Genomic DNA, 24,584 nt, shown 5'->3' with positions numbered 1-24,584 from the left:
GTGAGGGCAGCTGCCTGTCCAACACAGGGTTTGCACAAACCCTTCACATAGTAGTCAGACATATGTCCAGAAGGTAGAGAACAGAAGCTAAACTCATACTGGCTCAGGAAATATTTTATTCTTTATACTTTCATTAAAAAATAAACATAGGAAACAAAACCACAGAACACTTGTGTGATAGAAACAAACGCAGAAGGTCAGAGCATTGGCTGAAAGTGCATAATTAGGTCATGCTACCATGTCCCTGATCCCACCCTGTCCCCAAGCAAGGAGTCAGCAGGAAGCTCAACGAGCAGCACTACAGGGAGCCCAGGCACTGGGGGCCAAGCTGAGGGCAGAGGGGAGCCCGTGCTCCCGGGAACGCAGGGCAGGACATGCTGAGCAGGGAGTGCTCCACGAGCTGGTGTGAGCCACTCATGGAGCCTCACCTGGGCTCGTGGGGCAGGCCAGGGATAGCAGGAGTCACAGGATGTGGAGTATGAGACAGGGGAATAAACAGCTGAAAACAAAGGGCGAAACAGAATCCTGGATGTCACTCCAGAACAGCCCCGGAAGCAGAAAAATCCTTGATAAAAGGAAAACCAACACAACGAACTTGAGTGAAAGGCTGCCTTGGGTGTGCTGGGCTCAGGTCTGTGTGGGGACAAACCCCAGTGACTCACCCAGCAGGACCTCGGTGGGCAGCAGCCACTGTCCCTGCTCTCCTGGCCTCAGCTCAGGTGACCTCCTCACAGGGCGGGGCACAAGCACGGCCAAGCTCCCAGCGCCACACATCGTTTGCAGCTGGAGCTGCCAAGCTTTTTGAGGAAACACGATGTGATGAACCTTGCTGAGCACCTGATCAAGAGCACAAACGCTGCAGATGCTTCTGTGGCAGGCAACGAGCTCCTCCCCTGCCCTCTGCCCCTGCGGCCTCGGGCTCTGTGTCACAGCAGTTGACAGCTTTAACCTGCGACTCCTTTGTGTGCAGCCCTGCGAGGACCCTGCAGACACAGTGACAGTGCAGGCCCCTCACACACCCAGCCTGGCTCTGCACCCGTGTGCTCAGGGAGCTGGAACATTCAGTACGTACACGATGAATTGAAGCTGGAACATAAGAGCAGCTGGACTTACCCTCACACATCCACACAGCTGAGAGCGACCCGAGGACCTGCAGGGTCCTGCGGTGGCTGGAGAGGTGACCCAGGGGTATGTACATGTCCTTGGGAGGGGGCACCAGGCTGGGTGAGACCAGGCTGGGGCAACTCTGCTCTGCCCACAGACTGAGCCACAGGAACAGCAGAGAGTGCAGCTTCTCCTGACCCATTCTTCCCCTTCCTCCAGCTTCCCACAGAGCCCCTGATTTCAAATGACTGCTGAGATCACACAGTTATGCACATGCTCTAGTCACAAGCAGCACAGAAAGCTGCTGTTTTGCTGCCTATTCCCACAGCATCCACAACTCTCAAGAACAGTCACTGCAAATCATTTGGGACTCTATCTCCAGCCGAGACTCTTTAGAATGTTCTTCTTTGTGAGTTCCCTCCTGATCACTTCTCCCGCAGGACGCAGACTCCCGCGTCGCAGCGCTGCATCCCCAGGGAGGTGACCACTTCCCAGCTGTCAATGATGGGATCGTAGCACTCGATGCTGCTCAGCAGTGAGTTACCGTCGTATCTGCCAGGACAGAAAGTTACAAATGAAGGACGGTGCTGGAGGAAGAGGCTGAGGCATTCAGAGCTCTTCCTGGGAGGCTGGACAGCCGCATACAGCAGGAACAGCCCAAATTACAACGGCTACATGGGGCTGACATTGCTGTCTGCTGCTGCTCTCCCGCCTGCCTGGGCCCTGGACCTTTGTGCTGCCTGTCTTGGTTGGGCAACACAACCGTGGGTGTTTCCTCTCACAGAGGACAGGCCTGGGGAAGGGACAGCAGCTGTGTCCCCTGGGGTGCCTTGCTGAGCACCCAAGCTCACCCGGCGATGGCGTAGAGCCGGCCCCGCAGCACCGTGGCCCCCACGTAGCAGCGCGGCGTGGTCATGCTGGTCACCGTGGTCCACGAGTCGGTGCGGATGTTGTAGGCCTCCACCGAGGAGAGGTGTGCCGTGCCATCGAACCCACCCACCACGTAGATGTGGTCGTTGAGCAGAGCTACGCCTGCCCCTGCAGGGAGAAGGTGGCACAGTCACACCCACCAGTGACCCCAGCAGCACCGGGCTCGCTGTCACAAGGCTCAACAGGTCAATTCCTCCCTCTTCACAGGACATTTTTTATGCCTGTACCTCCCCCAAAGGAGCTGATAACTGTGTCTTCTGTTGTTGTTGCCTCCTATATGATACATGAAAACATCTCACTCCACTAAACACTGTTGACTCTGTGGCATGGGGGCCTAGGCAGCACAGCAGCACAAGAGGTTTACCTGGGCTGACACCTGACCACCGGTGTGTGAGCAGAGCAGCACCAAGCCCGCTCTGCTGGCAGGCAGCTGCCTGGGACTGTCAGCACAGAGACAGGATCCTCTGGTATTTCTGACTCCCTGGTGTCACTCAGCTCCTGGCTGTGGCCTGGAGAGTAGCTGCACACTGCTCCATGCAAAGCTGGAGGAGGGAGTTCCCTGACATTACTCCTCTGGAAGACAAAATGAAAACCGGTTTCTACACTGTTGCAGAGGCAGAGGTGGCTAGAGCAGCTGTCTGAACAGGTGTTCTCACAGTGAAAGCAGACAATAACATGCTGCTCCAACTAGGAATTACAAAACCAGCAGCAAATAACCCCCACCAGCCTTGGTTCCTCCTTGGCAGCCCCCTCAGGCACAGCACTGGAGGACACTGTGACACTACCATGCACTCAGTGGCCTCAGGGGCTTCTACAGCTGGGAACACAGTCAGCCCTGTCAGGCTGTCACCACCAACATGGAACTCCTGCACTAATGAATATCCTGAAGGAAATGAGCCAGCTACCCTGCAGTTCTAGAGCATGGATCTGTTTCTTTACAAACAGGGTAGGAGAGACTTTCTGTTCCACTAAACGCATCCTGGCTTTCCCTGTCTGTCTTTGCTGAGAACACCAGAACAGCTGGGAATGGCCAGGCTGGCCCAGCAGGCTCTGCAGGAGCTTTGGCTGAAGAACCAAACCAAGGCCTAATCAGGGAAATCAGGCCCAGCAATGCAATATGGCCAAAGTCTCTGAGAGGTATCCTCCCTCCCAAATCTGTCCTAAGAGGTGGAAAGAAACAAGGAGGAAATGATGTCTGAATAAAGCCAAGATTACTCTTAGTCCTGCTCTTGGAATTCAAAGATCTGCACGTGGATAACTCTCAGAGGGTTTTTTGGGGGGTAAAAGAAGTCCTACAGGGTCCAGGGTCACCAGGATGGACTCAACTGACAACAGGATGAAGGCTGCAAGTACCTAAGGTGTGAGTAGTTAGGGGTGTTAGTACCAGAGTGGTAGCACAAACATCTGGGCAAAAAAAAGGCCCTTGGGCACACCCACATTTCAGATCTTGGTGCTCCAGGTCACAGTGCCAAGGAAGGAACCAGGTGAGCCAGTGCTGGGATCAAGAGCCTCCCCAGGTTCCTGCTGGTTTGCGGCACCAAGGACCTCATGCTGCAGCCAAGGCACAGCTGCTGAAGCCTCCAGCTCCAGTGGGGAGCACAGACCTGGGAAATGCCTGCTGTAGAAAGCTTTCCCTCGAACTCTGCTTTTGGTCCTGTCCAAAGTCAGCCTTCTGTAGTGCCTAAAGCAGACCCACCAGAAAGCTCTCTGATCCTCAAGGTTCCTAGAGATTCATGTATTGGTCTCACACAGTGCCTCTGACCTAGAAAAAACTACAGATTTTATGCTGTGTTTTATTTGTATGGCTTTCCTGGATGTGGAAAGTGTCCAAGTTCTAAATCAAATCCATTCTTGGCAGATAAACCAACACTTAACAGGAACATCCCTGTCACAAGAATAAATATTTAAAAACTGGGGTTTTGGTGAATGCCATTGCAGGCACAAGAAAGCTGAAATGTTTTTGGAACAGAGCCCAGTTTTATTGAGTACCCAGTACTTGTCCCTAACCAGGAACACAGCACAAGGATCACTTGGAGTAGTGCTGCCCAGGCTGACTGTGAGGGTCCGTTATTGAAAGAACAGAGAAAAAGCAACTTCAAAAGGGATTGGGAAGAGGGTCTAAGCACATAACTGTAAGCACTAGGAGCCACACAGATGTGGAGGCACAGAGCAACCTCCGTGTGCACACACAGGCAGGGCCAGGGCAGCCCATCAGCACGGCCTGGAGGGCAGGGCAGGGGGCCTGAGGCACACAGCAAGAGCAGGAGGTCCACACATGGGCACAGAGGAGCTACAGGAGCCCCACAACAACTCCCCTGAGAAATGAAGGAGAGCTTGAACAGAAAAATACTCCAAAGTAGGATTTTAAACTGTATTTTTGTCCTAGATACAACTGCCAACTGAAAGCTTGGACAGAACACCAGGCAGAGAGGCAAATTGGTGGGGGATGATTATTGTGTGACTGCAGCACTTGTGTAACCCCACTGCTGGGTGACACAGCTGGGGCAGTGCTGCCCCAGAGCAGGGCTCAGGGGAAGGGGCAGTCTGGCAGGGCACAGCTGCCTTCACCATGTCCCACACAGCTGCCAAGCACTGACCCAGTACCGTGGTCAGTTTGTGAGCTCCTCTCCATGCCAGGCATTGTTCCCAGTTGTGGAAGTCACACAGGATTTCATCTCCCTCTCTATAACTCTGCCACTACGTTCCTCTATACACACTTTGGTATGGGATGGAGGCATGTGAAAATTAGTATTTCTCTTGGGAATTCAGGCAAGTAAAACCATCCTTTCTCAAAGCCAACCCACCCACTGGGGCCAGAGCATCCTCCAGGGCAGTCAAACACACCAGCAGTGACTGCTCCCTCAGTGCAGCAGGAGACACACTGACCTCAAGGCACTGTGGGCTCCTACCTGAGCGCTTGGTGGCCATTGGAGTGACATTTGTCCAGTGTCCAGTGTGGGGGTCATACCTCTCGACAGAATTCAGGATGTTCAGCCCATCGTAGCCTCCTGAAATAAAACACAGGAGCAAACCATGGGGCTGACCTGGGGAGAATGTTTTTCCCATGCCTGGTGGGCCCTGTGCACAGTGTGGCACTGCCACCAGCACAGCCCACCCCAGTGGGGCAGAGGATCCTGCAGCCAGCCCAGAGCCAGCTCTGCCCCCACACAGCACCAGGCCATGTGGGAGAGCATCACCTCCCCAAACTGCAAACCAGGCCAGCCCCATGGAGCTGCCTCTGAGCACTGAGAGCACTGCTGTGCAGCCCTGCAGATTGCAGATGTGCAGCTCCCAGGTCTGTGCTGCAGCTGCACGAGTCTGAAAGGTGCAGGCTGGGATCTCTCAAGAGCTGCTTCACAAGCCAAAACTAAAATCTCCTTGCAGCCCCAGCAAAGGAGCAGAGTGCTGCCATCCCCTCTAGGGGAAGCATGAGGAAGAGGAATAAACGTGGTTGGTTTATGGCCAGATTCAAGGCCAGGTTGGGCAGGGCTTGGAGCAACCTGGTCTAGTGGAAGGTGTCCCTGCCCATGGCAGGGGCTGGAATGAGACTAAGTCCCTTCCAACCCAAACCATTCAGTGGTTCTATGAAACCAGGGCCTAAGATCCATGACTCCCCTGGAACAGGACTGCAACAGATGTGGGTACAACGATGGGCCTGCCTTTTCTGGGGCCTAGAGGGTGACCCACAGAACAAGCTTCAGAGTGCTTTGTCCTCTGGCAATCTCACTGTATTCATAGCTGGTGTGGTGTCTGAAACTGAAATGAGTGCTGCAGGAAGAAGCTGGAGAACAGACAGCTCAGGACACATTTCTGGAGCACTACAGCCACCATTACTTTGTGTGGTGCAGGTGCATCCCCAGTCCCATGGCTACCTGCTTAATCTCTGGGCATTTAGACACTGCCCAGGTCACACAAAGCCCCAGCTGGCATTGCTTATCCTCCACACTTCTGCCATCCCTCAAATGCAGCGTAATTTGCAGTGTGCAGCATTCTCTGCAGTATGTGGCAGCTGCAGCCCAAGCCATTGTGATAGGAACAGCGAGGTCAGGAAGCACTTACTGCCAGAGCTGTGAGTGCCCAGTGAGGTTAAACCTCTTCTAACATGGATGTGACAGGTTGGTGCTGCTCAGGCAGCACTTGAACGGTCCCTTGGGTAAAAAGGCAGCTTTGCACAGCTCCCAGAGGTGCTGAGGTACCTACCCAGGCAGTAGATGACTCCATTGGCGACCACCAGCCCCGCTCCCTCCCGTGCTGTCTGCATGTCCCCCAGCATGCTCCACTGGTCGATGTTGGGGTCGTAGCGCTCCATGCTGGTGTGACGGCGGCTCCCATCGAAGCCCCCCGAAACGTAGATCATGTCTGCAGTGACAGAGGGGGACCCAGCCAGTCAACCACGCACACGGAGCACCAGGGCCCTCACACACGGGGCAAAGCTACAACGTGGACTGCAAACCACAGAAAACAGACCATGGCACACCGGGAGCCAAGAGGAACCCAGGCTCCTCAGCCTGGCTCATGGGCCCAACAAACACACGCAAGTCCCACCTGGCCTTTAAATCTGCTTCTTGCTGATGGATGAAGGAGAACACACACAATCCAGCTACTTTTTTTCATGCTACAGAACCACTGAAACACTGCCATGCCCAAACCCAAGACCCACCTGTGGTGAGCCTCATGTCAGCACCTCCCCAAAGTCCTCACTCCTTCCCTGCAGATGCTCTAGTCACTCCAGTGCTGGATGTCACAGCTGCACTCAAGTGTCCTGTGCTCAGTGTTGCCCAACACTGTCACCACCCTCAGGGCTTCCCACTCCATAATCTCTCACAGAGCCCCTTTCCCCCTGTTCATGGCTATGTGCTGCAGGAATGCAGCGGAGGCAGAGCTCCTCTCAGGATATGTGGGCAAGTTTTCCATTTCTGCATCCCAGTGATGAGAAGGCAGAATCTCAGGCTCCCCTCCTCCCCCAGAGCCAGCCCACTCTTCACATACCAGCTCAGGGCATCTCAGGCCAGAGCTGAACAGGCTGATCTGCCCTGGCAGGGACCAGGACGTACCTCCGAGGGTCGTGGCTCCCGCCAGCCCTCGCCGCACGTTCATGGGAGCCACGGAGTACCAGATGCCATCCTCGTCAGAGGTGTAATCCAGGCACTCCACGGAGCTGAGCCGCGAGCGCCCGTCGTAGCCGCCGATGACGTAGATGCGGTCGTGGAGGGACACTGTGGCCACGTATCGCCGCTTGCGGGTGATGCTCTGAGCAGCAAAGCAACGCCAGGGTCAGAGACACAGACAGCACTGGGCGTGGAGAACAACCACTGCCCTTCCACCCTCCTGTGCTGCTCCCCTGGGAAATGGCCCACTGCCCCAGGGCAGGCAGCCCTATGGAATTAAAGGACACTGCCTGAGTGACTGTGCCTGCCTCCCCCTGCCGTGCTCTTTTCTTAGGACCATGTCTCTCTGCACTCAAATATTTTGCAGTAAATGTTATTTATCCTGTGCTGCTGCACAGTCCTTGATGCATTTGGGATGTTTTGTTAGCCTCCCACTGGCTCCTGCAGACACTGGTAATGAGAAAAAGTGGGGACTCTGTTTTGATGAAGCTTTTAGCCTCCAAAAAAGATCAGAATTTTGGAACACCAGGTGATACTGAGTCTCCCCTGACTGGTGATATTAAAGAAGAGGCAGATCTTCACCATTTCACACAGATAAAGGTGATTTTAATTTGGGTAGAAATACTCCTCAGAGCAGAAATTCTCTCTTCCCATTATGCTCCAAAACACTGCAAGCAGTGGGATCACGCAGCAGCCTGACGACTGCACTGATTACACTGTTCCTATTGACATTCCAATTATCATCACTAACCTTAAAACTTAACACCCCTTCACTAAGAAACATGATAGTTCTCACTCCCACAACCAAGATGTGGGGCTCTGCAGGCTCAGCTGATCAGGTCTATGACAACAACCCCCTCTCTCTCAGTCACTCTGCCAGCTGAAGTGGTTTCAGCATGTAAATCTGTAAAGAATTTCTGTCAGAAGTCCTCAGTAGATTGCACAGGACAGCCCAAGGAGACTGTTATCCAGCTGGTGCTGCAGGATCAGTGTTTGCTCCCTGGTCAGCCCAGTGGTGGGCAGAATCAGCCCCTTACCGGCAGGAAACTCCACTCCTGGGTCTTGGGGTCGTATTTCTCCACCACATCAATGGGGGACTGCTGGCTGCCGAAGCCGCCGATCACGAGCAGCACCTCGTTAGCTCCTGAGGCACAGAGGGACAGCAAAGCCAAGTCAATCCCTTCACAGCCAAAGGGTCACCTCAGGAGAACAACCTCTAAGCCTTCCCTGGCACAAAGCTGCCTCTAAAACCCTGTTTTTGTCTTGTCTCTGTTGAAGGGACCTAGCCTGGCTCAGGCACTCACACTCTCTTTGTGCTCAGCAAGGAAGACAAAGGAGAGACTCTCCAGAGCATGTGGCAGACAACTGACTGAGGTGTTAGGAGCTGGCTGCTGGAGGGCTGTTCCTTGTAACATCAGAGGCACTTTGAGAAGACAAGCTGCCTCAGACAGGTGCTGAAGTTCATTCTTTCTTTCTGCTTTTGTATCCTTTCCCCTGCTCTTCCCAAACCTCTCACCATCCCATAGAATCTGTAGGAGAATGGCTGCTTCCTTGCAGCCTCCTCACAACACAAAATCTCTTGGTTGTAAGTCACATCCAGACCTGACATAGGGGACTTCTGTTACCATGTAACAAAAACAAGTCAGACTGTCTGAAGCTTGGAAAACTAATTAATTATTTTTCCAGGAATTGTCTCTTAAATCTTGTGTATTCTATTTCAAAATTGCCTCCTCTCTACTTTCTTTTCTTTGAAATGAATTATCTGAATTTTTCTTATTTCCTCCATGACTGTGAGTAACAGCTGTGACCTGGAGAGTTGTAAGTTCTCCTCTAATCACTTTCTGGAAGCAAGCTTCTGTTTCAGGTTTACAACAACTCAGCATCCCCTTGACTCCCTGCGCCCTTTCTGGAACAGGGAGCTTATCACTAGAATTTAGAGCTGTCCAGCCTTTCATTGCACAAGGACTGAACACCAAGCAACAAACATTTAACAAGACTTTGTCTGTCACATAGCAGAAAAGCTGCCACCTCAGATGAAGAATAATATAAAAATAACTGGGAAGGATTCACAAGAGCTCCAACATCTTGGAAAACCTCCTTTCCAGTAAGACAGCTAAAAGTGCAATCACTTCAGTTCCTCCCATGCAAAGTTAATACACGCCTTGATCACAGTTTGTAAGTGACACATTGCTGATATCAGATGGTATGGAATCAATTAAGACAGCTAGGGCTGAATCCAAAGGATGAACCTCAGCAATAATGTGCAGTTTTAATGTGTACAATTAGACAATAAACCAGTTTTTTTAATGTCTTTTATCAGGAGTAGTATTTCAACTACGAATAAAATAATATACAGTTTTCTAAAATCATGGCATCACAAAATGGTTTGTGTTGGAAAGGACTTTAATGCTTATGTCATTCCACCCCCTGCCATGTTCAGGGACAGTTTGCACTATCCCAGGCTGCTCCAAGCCCCTTCCAGCCTGGCCTTGGACACTTCCAGGGATGGGCAGCCTCAGCTTCTCTGGGCAACCTGTGCCAGGGCCTCAGCACCCTCTCAGGGGAGAACTGCTTCCCTAGATTTCCCGTCTTTCAGTGTGAAACCATTCCCATTGTCCCTCTGCTGCAGTTTCTGATGAAGAGTCCCTTTCTGGGTTCCTGGCAGGTCCCTTCAGATACTGGAAGGCTGATGCCAGTGACCAGCTGTGCTAAAGTGCAGGGCTTTGAAACTGGCATAGGAATTCCCACAAAATGTACTGAGGCCTGGACTATGCAGGAACACCATAACAACATTCCCCTCAAGCCAGAAAGTCTGATTAGTGTGTCCCTGACAAACCTACTCTGCTCTCCTCCTTTTGTGGTTAAACTGCCTTCTTGTCCCCTAATAGACAGCACAAAGGGATTTGGGGGTCTCCCTCCACCACGCCTGCAGCAGCACTAAGAACACACAGGGAGGATTGCTTGCAGAAGAGTGGTCCATGCTGGCACTGATGGCAGCGCCCTGGGAGTGCACCAGGACACAGACACGGCACAGAGTCTGACAGAAGAAGCCAGTAAAATATTTTTCCTTCTTCTGTAGGTCATTCCTACATTTATGTTGCTCTTGAGTGCTCACAGCCCTAAGACAAGCATTTTCTGAACAATTCAATGACCGTGCTTGGTAGGAAGATATCACCATTTATTTCCCTTAACAAGGTTAGGGAGAAAAAAACAGAACACCTCTGAAGAGAAGAGGGACATCTTCATTTCCCTCCTTGCACCTTCCCCTGTTCAATTCACTGTGGAAACTTGCTGTCACTGTAAGGCAGCTGTCACTCACCTCACAGCTCTATTTTGGACTCTGATATCTGTCTCTTCAGACAGGAAGAAACTCTTCCCACAGTTCTTGCACAGCTACACACTGGGACAAATGTATCTGCAGGCATCAGCAACTCAGGAAACTGCTTTTAAGGCCACAGCAGGGGTCTGGATTAAAGGCAATCAGCTACTCCCCACACCGGCACTAAGCAACTGTGCTCTGTAAAACAGGCACCTCTGTCCTTTGCTCCAGTCCCCTCTCTGTCCCACTGGGTACCATGGGATGACAAATTACTGCTGTGAAGAGCATTAACACAATTACAAGGCACTAGACAAGGTGTCTGGCACAACACCTGCCTGTGGCCTGGCCCCTCTCAGGGTCCCCTCCCCTGCTGCTCACCCAGACGTGCTCGTGTCCTGGGTCCTTGCATCTGGCTCCGCAGCTCGGGCCGAAGGTGGAACTTCTTGGCTTCGTCTACGAGGTCTCTGCACTGCAGGCTGCAGCGTATGAAAGGCTGGGGAGAAACATTAGTCACTGGTACATGCAATGTATTTTAAGAAACCTCAGAAGAACTGTCCTAAAATCGTCTCTCATCAGCTCAGCATGAAAGGACTCTTGTGCAGGTCCTGGTGCAGACACTGCACACAGGGAAATGTACAGGCAACTGAAGAACAGACTACAGCTGAGAAGATACAGCTCCATCCTCACAGTCTGGCACTGAAGGCTCCTTAAGGAAAATGGTGGCATTGGAACACTAAGGAAAAGCCACTTCTGCTCCATTTAAGCCAGCACAAGTATGACTAGGAAGGGGAACTGGCAGTGAAATCACACTTGATCTGCCTCACATAACTTGTCCTGCACCTGTCATTGGAGAAGAGCTAGGGAGCACAGCACAACAAAACTGTTCAGCTGATTTACTGCCCTGATTACTGTGCACACGGGACATGGAGTTGTGAAGAGGCAACAGGAGCATTGGAAGAGTGAGGGGGACCCAAGCACAGCCTCATCTCCTTGCACGATGCTGTGTGATTTCCTTCCCTAAATGAGGGCCTGGACCAACCTCCCATTAGCTCAGTACTCATTTTCTCTTGCATGTACATGCTGCTTCAGTAAGTCCAGATTTACCTCTACAGGTTCCTGGTGTCTGTGTGAGGCAGCCACATGGGACCAACACTCCACTCTCCACACTGCCCCAAGCTGAGGATGTGCCACCAGTGTGTGGCACTACCAGACTGGACAGGTCACCCTGCACGTTCACTCTGAGAGCTCAGGGCTGTACACACTTTGTCTCAGACTGGATTTGGAACAGATCTATTTGTTTTGGTACCAGTCCCTTTTCCATTAGTTTCAATTTCAGTTTGAAGTGACAATCTGACTAAACACCCTTTAGCTCTGGCATAACCTAACACAACAGCCCATTAAGTTTTCCTGATTTAATAGCATCCATGATCTATCACATCTGAGATGACTGTTGCTAAACCAGCCTTTTCCTGTTGTAGAGAAATGTCTGTCATTCACCATTCAGCACCTGTCAGATGGCAAGGGCTAGTAACCCTTGAGTACATCCTATCACCACCTGAAGGTTGGTTTGACCTTCTCTGGGCTTTCCTTTGAAGTCTTGAATCTACCTGGGGTCGGCATCACTTCCTGTCTGGAATTCATTTTGCACTGAGAAGCTTAACTGTCTCTGCATCATCCCCATCTTAGGCTGCCTCTGCAGCATCCCAGAACACAAAGCAGCAGCATTAGCCATGGCTCTTGGCTGTGTGTTGGTCCTGGACCCACACAGCTGCTGTCTCTCACTCAGAGGTTCCTGCTGGCCATCTGCACCTCAGACACCTTCTGAGGAGCCGTGACGTCCCTGAGATCAATGCCAGCAATCTTCAGCGTGGGGAAGGGAACCTGCCAGTGCTTAGGAATGAAGGCAGAAAGTACTTGCTGGAGACTGCAACAGATGAGAACAGAAAGGTGCTGTGGATATGTGCAGAGACAGCTGACTAATGGCTCTGGAGAGGGCACCCTGCAGCTGCAGAGCGAGATGCTGTGACTGCTGGCACAGCAAACTCTGCTCAGTGTGACAGCGGCGCTGCGGCTGAGCAGGCACAGCTCCACAGTGTCACCACTGAACAGCAGCAGCAGAGGAAGAGCTTTGGGTGCTCTGTGGGGCTGCAGAGCCCCGGCAGGAGCGGGCAGGGACCGCCGGTACCTCGGTGTCGATGACGTCGGTGATGTAGCGGGGGGTGAGCAGCGGCATCCGCACGTACTGCAGCAGCTCCGGCAGCGACGCCTCCCGCTCCTTCTTGGAGTGCTTCACCCAGTTGATCACCGCCTCGAACACCGGCTCCTCCGAGTCCACCTGCAAACACGAGGCACGTCCTGACCACGTGGCAGCACAACGGAGGAGATGCTGCCGTGGAGCACACAACGCCCAGGCTGCTGCACTGCTTCACGGCGAGCAAGGGAGCAGGACACTTCAGCTACGAGTCCCTTAGGGAAATCCCTGTGAGCACAGTGAATTCCCTCACTTTCTTTTCCTGAAATCTGGTTTGATTTTTCCCCTGCAGCTGAGATCAACAATGGGCAGTCCAAGTCCCAGAGCAGTGAATGCTATGGTGCAGAGCAGAGCCTGGAGCTGAGAGCTCCATCCACTGACCAGTGGGAACTCACAGAACAGCTCCCCCCATTCTCTGGAGCAGGAGCTGTGACCCTGCAAAATTCAAAGTGCCATCAAAGAGATGATTAGAATCAAGTTTCCTTTGCACAGTGAAGTGTCTGGCTTAGGCCTCAGCAGCCCTTTGCACTGCCCCTTGGACAATCCACCCAGAGCAGGTACACTTAAGGTATCCTTTTATTTCAACCCACTTTTTAAAAACTACAAAGGATTTCAGAGTGGAGAATCCCAGGGCATAAATGTTACTGTTTATTTCTACTGTTTATTTTATTTTATCTTATCACTAGTTTATTTCTGTCTCCATTTAGGACCAGCACATGCTGGTGCTTACACCACTTCTGGAGATTACACTGACTAAACCATCCAAACATGATACTGTTAGAGAACCACGGGTGCTTTGGATACCTATGATTACCAAAGCAAAAGAATTGTGCAAATCTCAGCTATATATTACTTAGACTTTTTCTTTTTGCACATGTATCAGATCATCCAATGCAAAAGGAAATCAGACATGAATTTATTATCGCAGAGTCTGTTAACTGAGACTAAATATGAAGATAAAAGAAGAGCCTGTGATGAAAGGACTGAGCCTTCCCACCAGCCTGTGATAGGTCTCCTTTGAAGTCCAGTTTGAAGCTGTCAGGCAGAATGTTTTGAATCAGGGAGCCACAGAGGTTAATTATGTAACGCATTCTTCTATGCCATTGTTTTATATTTGTTACAGTGTAATTTGGAATGGCCTCTTTCTCTTGGAATTACAGGGAAAGGACAATTAGAGCTCACAGGAGAGCAGACTACTGTATTGTTTCCAATTTCTCCACCTCCTCTTTAAAAGCAATAATCCTGTGGTGATTTATTCCCTCCTGAACGGAATGTCCTCAGATATATTTAACAGTTTTACTGTTCATTAAATCGTTTATGTTTTCTGATAAATGATGAGTAACACTAAATGCAGGATCACAGTGAGGACCTGTCATTGCACTGCTTGAGCAGCCCAGAGATTTTCTGAGGGTGTTCCCTCACCACGCTCTTGATTCCACACAGCACCTCGATGCTGGCACAGCAGGAGAGAGATCTGCTCCTTATCCCAGACTGGTTTGGGTTACAAGGGACATTAAAACACATCCCATTCCACCCCCCTGCCATGGGCAGGGACATCTTTCACCAAACCCAGGCTGCTCCAAGCCCTGCCCAGCCTGGCCTTGGACTCTTCCAGGGGTGGGGCAGCCACAGCTTCTCTGGGCACCCTGTGCCAGGGCCTCAGCACCTCACAGGGAAAAATTTCTTCCCAACATCAAATCTAAATCTCTCCTCTTTAAAACTGTTACCCCTTGTCCTATCGCTCTCTGTCCGTGTAAAAAGTCACTCTTCTTTTTTATAAGCACCTTAATAAGGTCTCCCTGGAGCCTTCTCTCCTCCAGACTGAACACCCCCAGCTCTCCCAGCCTGGCTCCAGCCCTCAGAGCAGCTCCGTGGCCTCCTCTGGACCCTCTCTAACAGGTCCACGTGTTTCTTGTGCTGAGAATCCCAGACCTGGACCCAGCACTCCAGGTGAGATCTCACAAGGACAGAGAAAAGGGGGAGAATCCCCTCCCCTGCCCTACTCAGCACATATTCTTACAGTATTACAGTGCATGTCCAACATACTGTCTGCTGCAAGGTCTGAACCAGGCCCTCCAACCCGCAAGGAATGTCACTTTTCCCTAGCAGATCATCCAAGAAGCTTGGCTTGGTCATCCTGAAATTCCTCACCATTTTCTGCTCCCAGCCCAGCAGCTGCTCTCAATATCATCACAACCCACAGGAGCTCAGCCCCTCACAGCACAAAACTGCAGCTTCTCAAACTCCCAACACACTCAGCCTTCTCCACTGCACACCCCAGCTGGAGCCGGGTCCTTCACCACTTCCACACGCTCCTTCTCAAGCAGCCTCATTAACAAGAGGAAGCTGGCATGGCTGAAGAGCACTTCCAAGGAATGCATCAACAATTCTCCTTTGGCTACCCCTATACTGGCTTTTCAGGAATCCCACCAAAGACATCCCATACACTGATTTGCTTCCAAGCATTCCTGCTCCCCTGAACTCTGAGCAGTGATTGCTTGAAGCCTTCCAACTGCAGTGAACATCAGGTCTCAACAAAATCCACTTCAACAAATAATCAAGCTCTCTCCTCATTACCAGGGAATGTTCAACTTATTCATAGAAAAGTTGGAAAAATGTATTTGATGTGTTCCAGTCACACAGCATATCCTCCAGAAGCTCACCTTCAGGGAACTAAATCTCCCTGTAACCCCCTGCACAGTCAGACCACCCTGCACCATCCCAGGACTCCTTGTGCTGCTGATTAGCAGGCAAACAGAAGTTAAAGCTTGGGGCTATTTCTGAAATGTAGGCATTGAGACACCTTCTCCATGGAAAGGAGGGAATGAAGGGCCAATAATTCTGCAAAGGGAACTAACTCACTGTGATTGACTTGCAAGAAACACTTGTGTGACAACAAATTCTTACAGAGAAGCTACATGGTATTGATAAAATTAGAAACTAGCAAAAATAAAAACAGACACCTCTTGAAAATCAAATTTCAAATTTAAGAACTGTGTAAGGAGTCCACCCCAGAAGTATGGTCTAATTACTGACTGGTTTCAATGTTTTACTTCAATGCTTTGCACAGTAATGGTACTTTTCAGGTTTTACCTGAATTTCATCACACTTGATGAGCTTTTCAACCTCTTCTTGATTTAAGAGGATAAACTCTTCGTGCTGAACCACCTCTGGAAAATGTTTCTGGCTGAAGACCTCTGCAGCTTGCATTAGATCCACACAATTGTGTGTCTCAGCAAAATCCCGAATGCCCAAACAATTTGATGGATCCAGCTGGCTTTCTAGAAACTCACAGCAAGCTTGTTTCACACCTACGGAAAATTGGAGGGGTGAATGAGCACTGCACGCTTACTATCAATCCACTGCTTTGGCAAGGGCTTCAAAAAAGAAAGTTCTAAGCAATAATGAAAATCCAACTCAAATAACAAGTCACAGTACTACAGAAACGCACACACTAGGTATTGCTTTGGAGACTGTGAATACACTTGGAGCAGCCAGACCACGTGTTTGGGCTGGTTTGAGTTCTGGCTGTCCTATTCCATGAAGAAATTACACCAATCTGATACTAGGAAGACTCCAACGTGAGTTGTACTCAGCTTCATGGATTATACACCACTAATGTGTCTGCTAGTGGATATGGCACCAGATTTCGATGTCTGTGATAACTTTTGGGTAAGTTGTCTGGGATTTGGGATAATTGTCCAGGATAGCTCCACAGGTGCATGTGGAATGACAAGAACCAGTCTGTTACTGACCCAGACGTACTGTGATGGCAGGTCAAATGACATCCAGGATTGCTTATTGTAATAAAGTAAGTGAGCTGTGACATTTATGTGCTGTACAGCTCACAAGTCCTCTTGGGAGTACTCCTGCAGAAGTACAGTAGCCCAAAGAATGGAACCTGTTTTACCATTTTGTTTTGCACCCAAATCTGTTCCTCTACCAACGAGACCACAGCGCACAAGAAAAGAGAAATTTGACATCATCACTTTTAAATATCATTCCTCCCCCAATCTCTCTTCCATGCACAGAGGGTCAAACAACCCAAAACTCTAAACAGCAGCAATGATGCAATTTGTGCTAATCCTTGAATTACCTTTCAGCTGAAGCAGACATGCTGCTGGCAGCAACTCTTGGACGTTTTCTACCGTCACATGCACAGTTTCTGTATATACAAAGTCCAGCAGGATTTCCATGGTGGAGGCTGTCAGGCCCTGGATATCCACACAGGGTTTATCTTTCTCTGAGAGCTGTAAATTAAAAAGGAGACACAGCTTTACTTTTCATTAATGTGATCAGAAAGCCCACAACACTCAGCAGGTTTGAAAATGAGATCTGTCAGATGTTTCAACAGAGATTTGTCCTTTCTGTTCTGGTGCTCACTGAAAGGATATAGGGAAATATGGAATTTCCCTACAGAATTTACTTACAGAATGAGTAAGAGACAAAGTTCTTTATGGATCAAAAGGACAGTCACACTGCACAGTAAAACCTGTGAGCTGAGATCTGAATCAGCAGAGTTACATGTGTCACCTGTGCAAGACAACCAAACTCTCTCCTCCATGCAGTACTCCAAGCTTTACTCCAAGGGAATTCCTCTCGGAGCAGGATGTGTGTGACACGCTGCAGTTCCCATGGAGTCTCCACCTAACTGTTGGCCCAAACCAGGTTCTTTCACCTGGTGTGAAAGAGGCCAATCCAAAGCCAGAGTTCAGGTATTTGATTAATTTCAGTTCAGCACAGAAAGGGAGGCTGGGGGCCACTTCCCAAAGTCAGCACATGACTGGCAAAACTGTTTACCACTTACACATTTTAGCACACAAATGCATTAATGTTCACTGGCTAAAAGCTACCTAGTTCTCTTATTGATTAGCCTTCTACCTTCTATTGGTTAACGATTTCCTTGCTTCTTATGCTAATTAGTCCCATGCTCAGTCTTTCTCTTCCTCTGAGTCAGGGGACTTCTGGAGTCGGTGGCTGTGGGTCAGCAGTCATGACATGCCCTTGCCAGAATTACCTTCTACCAATTCAGAGCTGAATTCAGCACAGCTGCTGAGCTGGCTTTATCAATTTCTTCCTTATTTTGGGAGTTTTGCCAAGTGTCTCTGTGGCCCAGAAATTTGGCATCTCTGTGTCCCCTATCAGTAGGACATCCTTCTGCCTGAGCTTTGGTAACTTCCTCCTGGGCATGTCCAGCCCTAAACCTGAACAGGTCAATTCTTGTGCTGACCAGTAACTTTCCTTTCCAACATCTGGACATCTTCACTCCTCCACTCTAAAACCAAGTCAAAGAAAAAGCTTTCTCAACTCATCTGTTTCCTGATTCATTCTTCAAGCTTATGGTGAACTTCATTCCTGAAATGAAATTAAGTAAAATGACAGTTTGTGCAGTGATGGCACTTACACAATCCAGACTTAGTCCCCTGACTATTTTATCACCTCTATGATTAATTTTGGAATAATTATTTTTTCCAAGGAACATTATCCTCTCAATGGTCAGCCTTTGGGAACAGCAAATTCTGTGAATCCATCAAATTTGCACAAAACAGATTATATTTCACAAAGCATCAGTTTTGTGGTTCAGTGCCTCCAGCACAGAGCTGCTGGCAGAGCACCCGATGATTCCTGACCAGTGGACTGGCTGGTGGGCTCACTGCTCACACCCTGCACATTGCTGCCAGCTCAGCAGCAGGGATGCACCTCAAGAGATAATGATCTTCCCGTGGCATGCTGCAAAACCAGCCCCTGACTTCTGGGGCAGCAGTGCAGTCAGCACCAGTGCAAGCACAATGCAGATGAAGGCCCGTGGCTTCTCTTGCCAAGAATGAGCACAAAGTTAGTACAGCCAGTTGGGCAGAGGCTCAGGGAGCACAAAGCATGGTCAAAGCACCATCACTGAGTTTCAAATCTCCACAGCTGGGGAAAAAGGAGATGATACAGAATACAGAAAATAAGAGCAGTGGAAGCTCCTCCTGCAGAGGCATTCCAGGACACAGCAGAGATGTCTGCTGGGACTGGGCCCTTTCTGTGATGCAGATGCACCTGCAGCAGAGAAGTACAGGACGTAATGGTGACTCTCAAAGGAATCTGAGGGAAGACGCCTTTTAAATCTGTTGACTCAGTGAACAAACTTTACGGCTTCCAAAGTCGGGAAGGAACAGCAAATTACCTTGTCTGACCTGCTGTGTGACGGGCCAGGCATTGCATTCAGAAGCTAAAACCAGTTCCTGCCTTGGGCCAGACAAAACATTCCCAAAACCAGACTAAGCTGTTTGTACCACAGATGCCACCGAAGTCCAGAACTGATCAGACAAGACATTCAGATGATTCCAATAAGCAAATGGAGACACAGAGCATACACATTTAGGACCAAATATGTTATAAACTTCTATTGACCTCCTGATAGCTGTAAGCAGTTCTTCACACATCAGCCTGGAGCTGATAAAGAAGCTCCTGACCCACAATCAATCAGCCATGCACATACTCTCCTTATATTGCTGACTGCAACACAAACCATGAGGACAACACAAATACCATACAGATTATTACTTCCTGCTTCCCTTGTATTTCTGCTACACTCCACTACTTGGTTGTAATTTTGCTCAGTATGCCTAGAAGGAAGTATTTCATGTAACTTCACCTAATGTGTGTGATGCAGAACTGGGATCCTAACATCATACCTTAAAGAAAGGACCTTAGTGTGGAGACAACTTGATTCTGAACACAGAATCATGGAATGGTCTTGGTTGGACCCTCTCTGTCAGTTTGAAGCCATTCCCCTTTCTCCTGTAACCCCAGTGAAAACCTCTCCATCTTTCTTGCTGGTTCCCTTCAGGTACTGGAAGGCCACCCCAGAGCCTTCTCCAGACTCAACAATCACAATTCTCTCAGGCTTTCAGACTCATGAGGACTCTGAGCTGAGCTCCAGCCTGTGTGTGCAGCTTTAGAGAACTGCCTGCAGTGCTCAGTGCTGCAGGGACACAGTCACCTTGTTCATCCATGCCACATACTTGGACTCAGAATGCAAAATGATGGCCAGATAATGCTAACCACCACACAGGCCAGGCAGCTTTCCTCTCCCAGCTGTTCACTGTTTACTTTCGAGGTTGTTCAGTACCAGACACATCTCTGCATCTCTGCTGTCAGAATTTCAGATCTGTTTCCCACTTCACTAATATCAGAGCTCTGCTCACTCTCCCTGATGGGAGTAAAGTAGCCAGGGATTGACACTCCCTCATACAAGCACATTTCTAATATCAGAGGAAGTGTGCAGCAGTACCGATCCCAGAATCAACTGTAACATCCAGGAAAACAACTAAGGAGAGTCACTTCGAGGCCTCAGGAGTTTTACCTCAAGATGCCCAAGCTGCTGAAAGCCTTAAGGCAGGGGCTACAGGCTACAGCTCTTTTGTGAAACACAATGTTGCTTCTATTCCATCCATAAATCATTGTGCTGGGTTAATTTCCTTCCCAGTGGCTGGCATGGGGCTGTATTTTGGATTTCTGCTGAATGTAGGGATGATAATGGAGATGTTCTTGTTATTGCTGAGCAGGGGTCACACAGAGCCAAGGCTTTTCTGCTTTTCACACTGCCAGGCTGCCGAGGGGTGCATGGGAAGCTGGGAGGAGACAGAGCTGGGACAGATGACCCCAAGGGATCAAAGGCGTGTTCCAGACCATGTCACATCACACTCAGTGGGTCAAGTGGGGGGCAGAAGGAAGGAGGAGAGGGATGCTTGGAGTGATGTGTTTGTCTTCCCAAGTCACTGTTAGGTGCCATGGAACCCTGCTGTCTATGGGATGGCTGAACCCCTGCCTGCCCACAGGAAACAGGGAGTGAATTCCTGGTTTTGCTTTGTTTGCATGTGAGGCTTTTGCTCTCCATATTAAATTGTTTTTATCCCAACTCGTGAATTTTCCAGCTTTAACCCTTCTGATTCTCTCCCTGATCCTGCTGGTAGGGCAGCAAGCACAGGGCTCTGAGGGGCTTGGCTTCTGCCTGGGGCTAAACCATGACAATCATGCAGCAGAATGGGTATAAAATTTTGCAATGCCTTTCTTACCCACGAACTTCTTGTTCGTGCCTTTACTAATGCAGATACACAAAAGTATACTGGAATAAACCCCAATTTCTCCTCGCAGGGGAAGAGAAATGCCAGCATGACAGTGCTACTGTGTGGCTCTGTACCCTGGAGAGCAATCACAGTGCAGGCAAGTTGACCATGTAAGAACCTGGAAACACCCATTGTTTACTTTCAGAATAATATTTCTCTGTTTTTTGGGGAAGAATCCTTTAATTTCTAGAACATAGCCTTCAAGAGAAGACAGAATAGTTTCTTTCTGAGGTGGAGCCAGTGATCAGCTCTTAAAAGATCCCAAGTTACATTAACTTGGCCCAAGACAAATACTGGTGCACAAACAAGATCCAGGGGAGATAAAACTGCTCTGCAATTTTCACTACAAGGAACAACCCTGCAGGTAAAACTGATGGTGTTTAAGTTCTCCCACACTGCTCAGCACAGTAGGCAAAGGAAAGTGTTGTAAAAAGCCTGGGGTTCATCAGGTGATCAATGGCTTCTCCTCATTCTGTAAAACGGGAACAGAAAACAGGAAGAAATTAATACTAAGCTAGACTGGGAACTTTTTAAAATGTTACAAGTCAGAAGTGAGAGAAGGAAGGAAACTTGAGACACAGAGGAAGAGAAGCAAAGGCAGTTCTTTATCAAAACAGGATCTGCTGACAGTCTCAGTGCTGTACTGGCCATGCACAGATGTGACACCAGGCATTCTATGGCACAACCCCAGGGAAAAAGGCCAGGAATGCCACGGCATAACCCCAAGATCAATCCTGAACAAAGCCTTGTGCAGCCCAGCCCGGCACATCAGAGGAGGCAAGCAGCCCCCAGAGCTGCAGGAGGCAAGCCCTGGAGTGCTGAGGAAGCCCTGGCAGGGCCTGTCAGTCCATGACACACTCTGAGCTCCTGGGAGTCCCGGCCTGGCCAAACCCTGCACCCACAAGGGCCTGGAGAGTGTCCAAGCACTGTCCCATCACAGGCCCTGCACACTTGTCGCTGACACACACAGGAAACATGTCCACTCTGAGGTTTACCAGGCTGCCCCTTCCTGGAAGGAAGCTCTCCCACAAACACTCCGTAATTGTGTGCCCCTGGGCAGGTTGGCCACTTTAGGGTTTCAATAACAAAGGAGCAAGTTGAGAAGAAACACAAACTAAGCAAAAGAAAAAAAACCTTAAAGCAGAGGCATTGTGGGAGCATGAGAGAGCAAGCAATCTTCCCCAAAGCACAAGCATTTTCCCAGGAAGAATTTAATTTCCGAGGAAGATTTACATGTCTGAATGAAGGTCACTATGATGTTACAGTTAACACGGCTGTAACGAAGCAAGGAGACATCTCAGCTCAGACCCAAAGCACACCAACCTCCAGCCTTTGTTAGCAGCCACAAAGAACGTTCTGGAGCACACAGAGTGATTGCATCTCTGCACACTGCCTAGACAAAGTCCAGAAATCAAAAGCACTGACAGGAACGTGGAGGCAAACCCAGAGAAGCAGAGATACTCTGCTGTACTGCTGAGCCCCTAGAGCTACTGGAGAACAGAGAACTTCAGCCTCCAGGGACTGAATTTGCTTTGCATGTTTTCTTCATTTAATCACATGTCCTTCATGCAGAGAAAATGCACAAACCTGATGAATTTACAAATTTCATGAAGATATGGACAAAAAAAGATACTGGTCTGTGATCAGGCCACAGATGCATCATTTTGGTTGCTTTGCACAGGACTGTAAAACCTGAGACACTTGCTGCCCCAACAGCACTGACAGCAGTGGGCACACAGAGAGCTCTGCCACAGCCTTCATGCCTGGGTAAAACAAAGAAAAAAATCATTCTCTGCTGCAATGACTCTTGGGCTAGCAGGGAGGGCTTTAGGACCTGTGAGCTACTTAATAATGTTTCTCCCTGCTAGTGGGGAAGGTGGCAGGATAAGGAAAGCATCTTCCATAAGAAAAAGCTGCAAAGGTTGACTCAAACTTATAAAGACAAAGCCAGGCGAAGCATCTGACGATTAACAGTGAGTGCAGTTCTAGCTGAAGCAGTGCCTGTCAGTGACTCAGGGAAACTGCACAGGCAGTGCAAGTCTCACAGGAAGGGCTGAGAGCCAAGGTGCTCACAGGTGAGATGTGCAGAGTGCAGCACCTGGGGCTCAGAGCCACCCCAGCCCCAGTGACACCCCCATGGCAGGGCACCAGCACAGCCCAGCGCTCAGCCAGTGCCAAGGGGAGCCCAGAGCATGCACCAAACACCCTCCCCTGCACAGACAAGGTTGCCCAGACACCCCAGCACGGCTCCCACAGCTCGGCACCAGGGCAGGAAAGATGCCCAGAACCACAGAAACCACAAATCACCACTAGAAAAATAAGTAAACGTACCAGAACTCTCCGGCTTGGCAGCTGAGCCTGGCAGCTTGCTGGGCACAGGGTGGTTGCAGCAGACCACGAATCAAGGCCATAGTCTCTGCCACAACCTCTTAATTCCCCACCAGGGCGTAATAAAGGGCTCTGGGGCCACCATAAGACAGAATCACCTCAAAGGGCTCCAGGGCCACCACAGAATCCAGAGGGCTCCAGGGCTAGCATGGGGGTATTCACAGACACCCAGGCCCACCATGGCAGGACCTGGAGCCCACAGAGAAATCCAGGGACACCCTGGGGAGATCCAGAGAGACCAAGGACCACCATGGAGAAATCCACGGCCAACATGGGGGCTCCTGAGACACCCAGAGCCACCATGAAGGGATCAAGAACTACAACGGGGGCATCCTGAGCAACCACGGAGAGTACCCAGTGGACTTCAGGATCACCACAAGGGGATCCTAGGCCCCCACAGGGGGATCCTGGCCCAGCTGCTGAGCAGCTCAACAGAGAACAGCCCAAGCACTGGGCGGCCCTGCCTCCTCCACCCACGGAGCACCCAGGGCCGGCGGCAGCACCGACCTCGCTGGTGAACATGGCGCAGAAGTAGTCGCTGCAGGCGGCCAGGACGATGCGGTGGGCCGGGAAGTCCTTGTGCTCCACGCGGAGGGTGACGTCGCAGAGCGTGTTGCTCTTACGCAGGGCGTTCATGGCGTTGAGGATGGACTTGGCGTGGGAGTTGGTCATGATGTCCTTGGGGGGGGCCATGGCGCGCGGCACCTGCGGGCACAGCCAGCACGGCCACATGGCACGGCGCCCGCCGCCGACAGGGGGCGCTGCCGCCGCGCCGCCCCGCCCGCCCTCAGCGCCCGCCCCGCCCGGCGCCCCCGCCCACCGCGACCCCGCGCCGCGACCGCCCCGGCGACACCCGCCCGGGGCAGCCCGGCGTCGCCAGCCCAGCCCGGTCCCGCCCTGCCCCGCCCAGCCCAGCCCGGAGCTGCCCGGCCCGGCCGCACTCACCGCCGCGGGGAGAGGTCCCGGCCCGCGCACCTCGCCTCCCCCCGCCCTTCCCTCTCCCCGCGCCGCGCGCTCTGATTGCGTCATCGCGCCGCGCTCCGCGCGCCCCGCCCCTGGGTGCCGGGTGGTTGCCGAGCAACGAGCCCGGGGCGGGCCCCACAGCGCCCCCCAGCGGCCCCCGCAGGACAGAGCCCGTGAGGGGCCGGGGAAGGGAGGAGCCCTGGGAGAGGCTGCGGGAGCTGGGAAAGGGGCTCAGCCTGGAGATAAGGGGGCTCGGGGGGACCCTGTGGCTCTGCACAACTCCCTGACAGAGGGTGTGGCCGGGGGGTCGGGCTCTGTTCCCAGGAATAGAGACAGGATAAGAAGAAACGGCCTCAAGCTGGGCCGAGGGAGGTTCAGGTTGGAGATTGGGGAAAATTTCTTCTGTG

General features: G+C 50.9%; 1 protein-coding gene across 2 annotated transcripts; it reads right to left on the bottom strand.

Annotated features, from left to right (window-relative positions):
• Positions 1–99: 99 nt before the first annotated feature.
• KLHL12 (kelch like family member 12) lies at positions 100–24,263 on the bottom strand. Of its 2 annotated transcripts, none has more exons than XM_063418193.1 (12): positions 24,160–24,263; positions 23,722–23,919; positions 16,809–16,962; positions 15,806–16,023; positions 12,647–12,796; positions 10,840–10,954; positions 8,180–8,286; positions 7,089–7,284; positions 6,235–6,393; positions 4,944–5,042; positions 1,956–2,142; positions 100–1,656 (listed from the first exon to the last, which is right to left on the bottom strand). In XM_063418193.1, exons 1-12 carry the CDS (start codon positions 24,241–24,243, stop codon positions 1,530–1,532), a joined length of 1,794 nt encoding a protein of 597 aa, XP_063274263.1. In that variant the 5' UTR covers positions 24,244–24,263; the 3' UTR covers positions 100–1,529. The 2 variants fall into 2 exon arrangements, 1 of the variants encoding a protein (XP_063274263.1); XR_010082903.1 differs by lacking the exon at positions 100–1,656 and adding an exon at positions 2,399–2,607 and having other exon boundaries at positions 2,007–2,142.
• Between the last annotated feature and the right edge of the window lie 321 nt (positions 24,264–24,584).

Source organism: Prinia subflava, chromosome 23 (assembly GCF_021018805.1).
Source record: "Prinia subflava isolate CZ2003 ecotype Zambia chromosome 23, Cam_Psub_1.2, whole genome shotgun sequence".
Classification (NCBI taxonomy): Eukaryota; Metazoa; Chordata; class Aves; order Passeriformes; family Cisticolidae; genus Prinia; species Prinia subflava.
This window is presented reverse-complemented; position numbering and strand designations above follow the sequence as displayed.

What these genes read in the sequence shown, in the direction of transcription:
- KLHL12 (XM_063418193.1), bottom strand. Translation starts at nt 24,243, where the DNA reads ATGACGCAATCAGAGCGCGCGGCGCGGGGAGAGGGAAGGGCGGGGGGA. An exon ending in GCGCCATGTTCACCAGCGAG is followed by an intron (nt 16,963 to 23,721) that starts GTCGGTGCTGCC and finishes TTTAATTTACAG; the next exon opens with CTCTCAGAGAAAGATAAACC. An exon ending in ATGTCTGCTTCAGCTGAAAG is followed by an intron (nt 16,024 to 16,808) that starts GTAATTCAAGGA and finishes AATTTTCCGTAG; the next exon opens with GTGTGAAACAAGCTTGCTGT.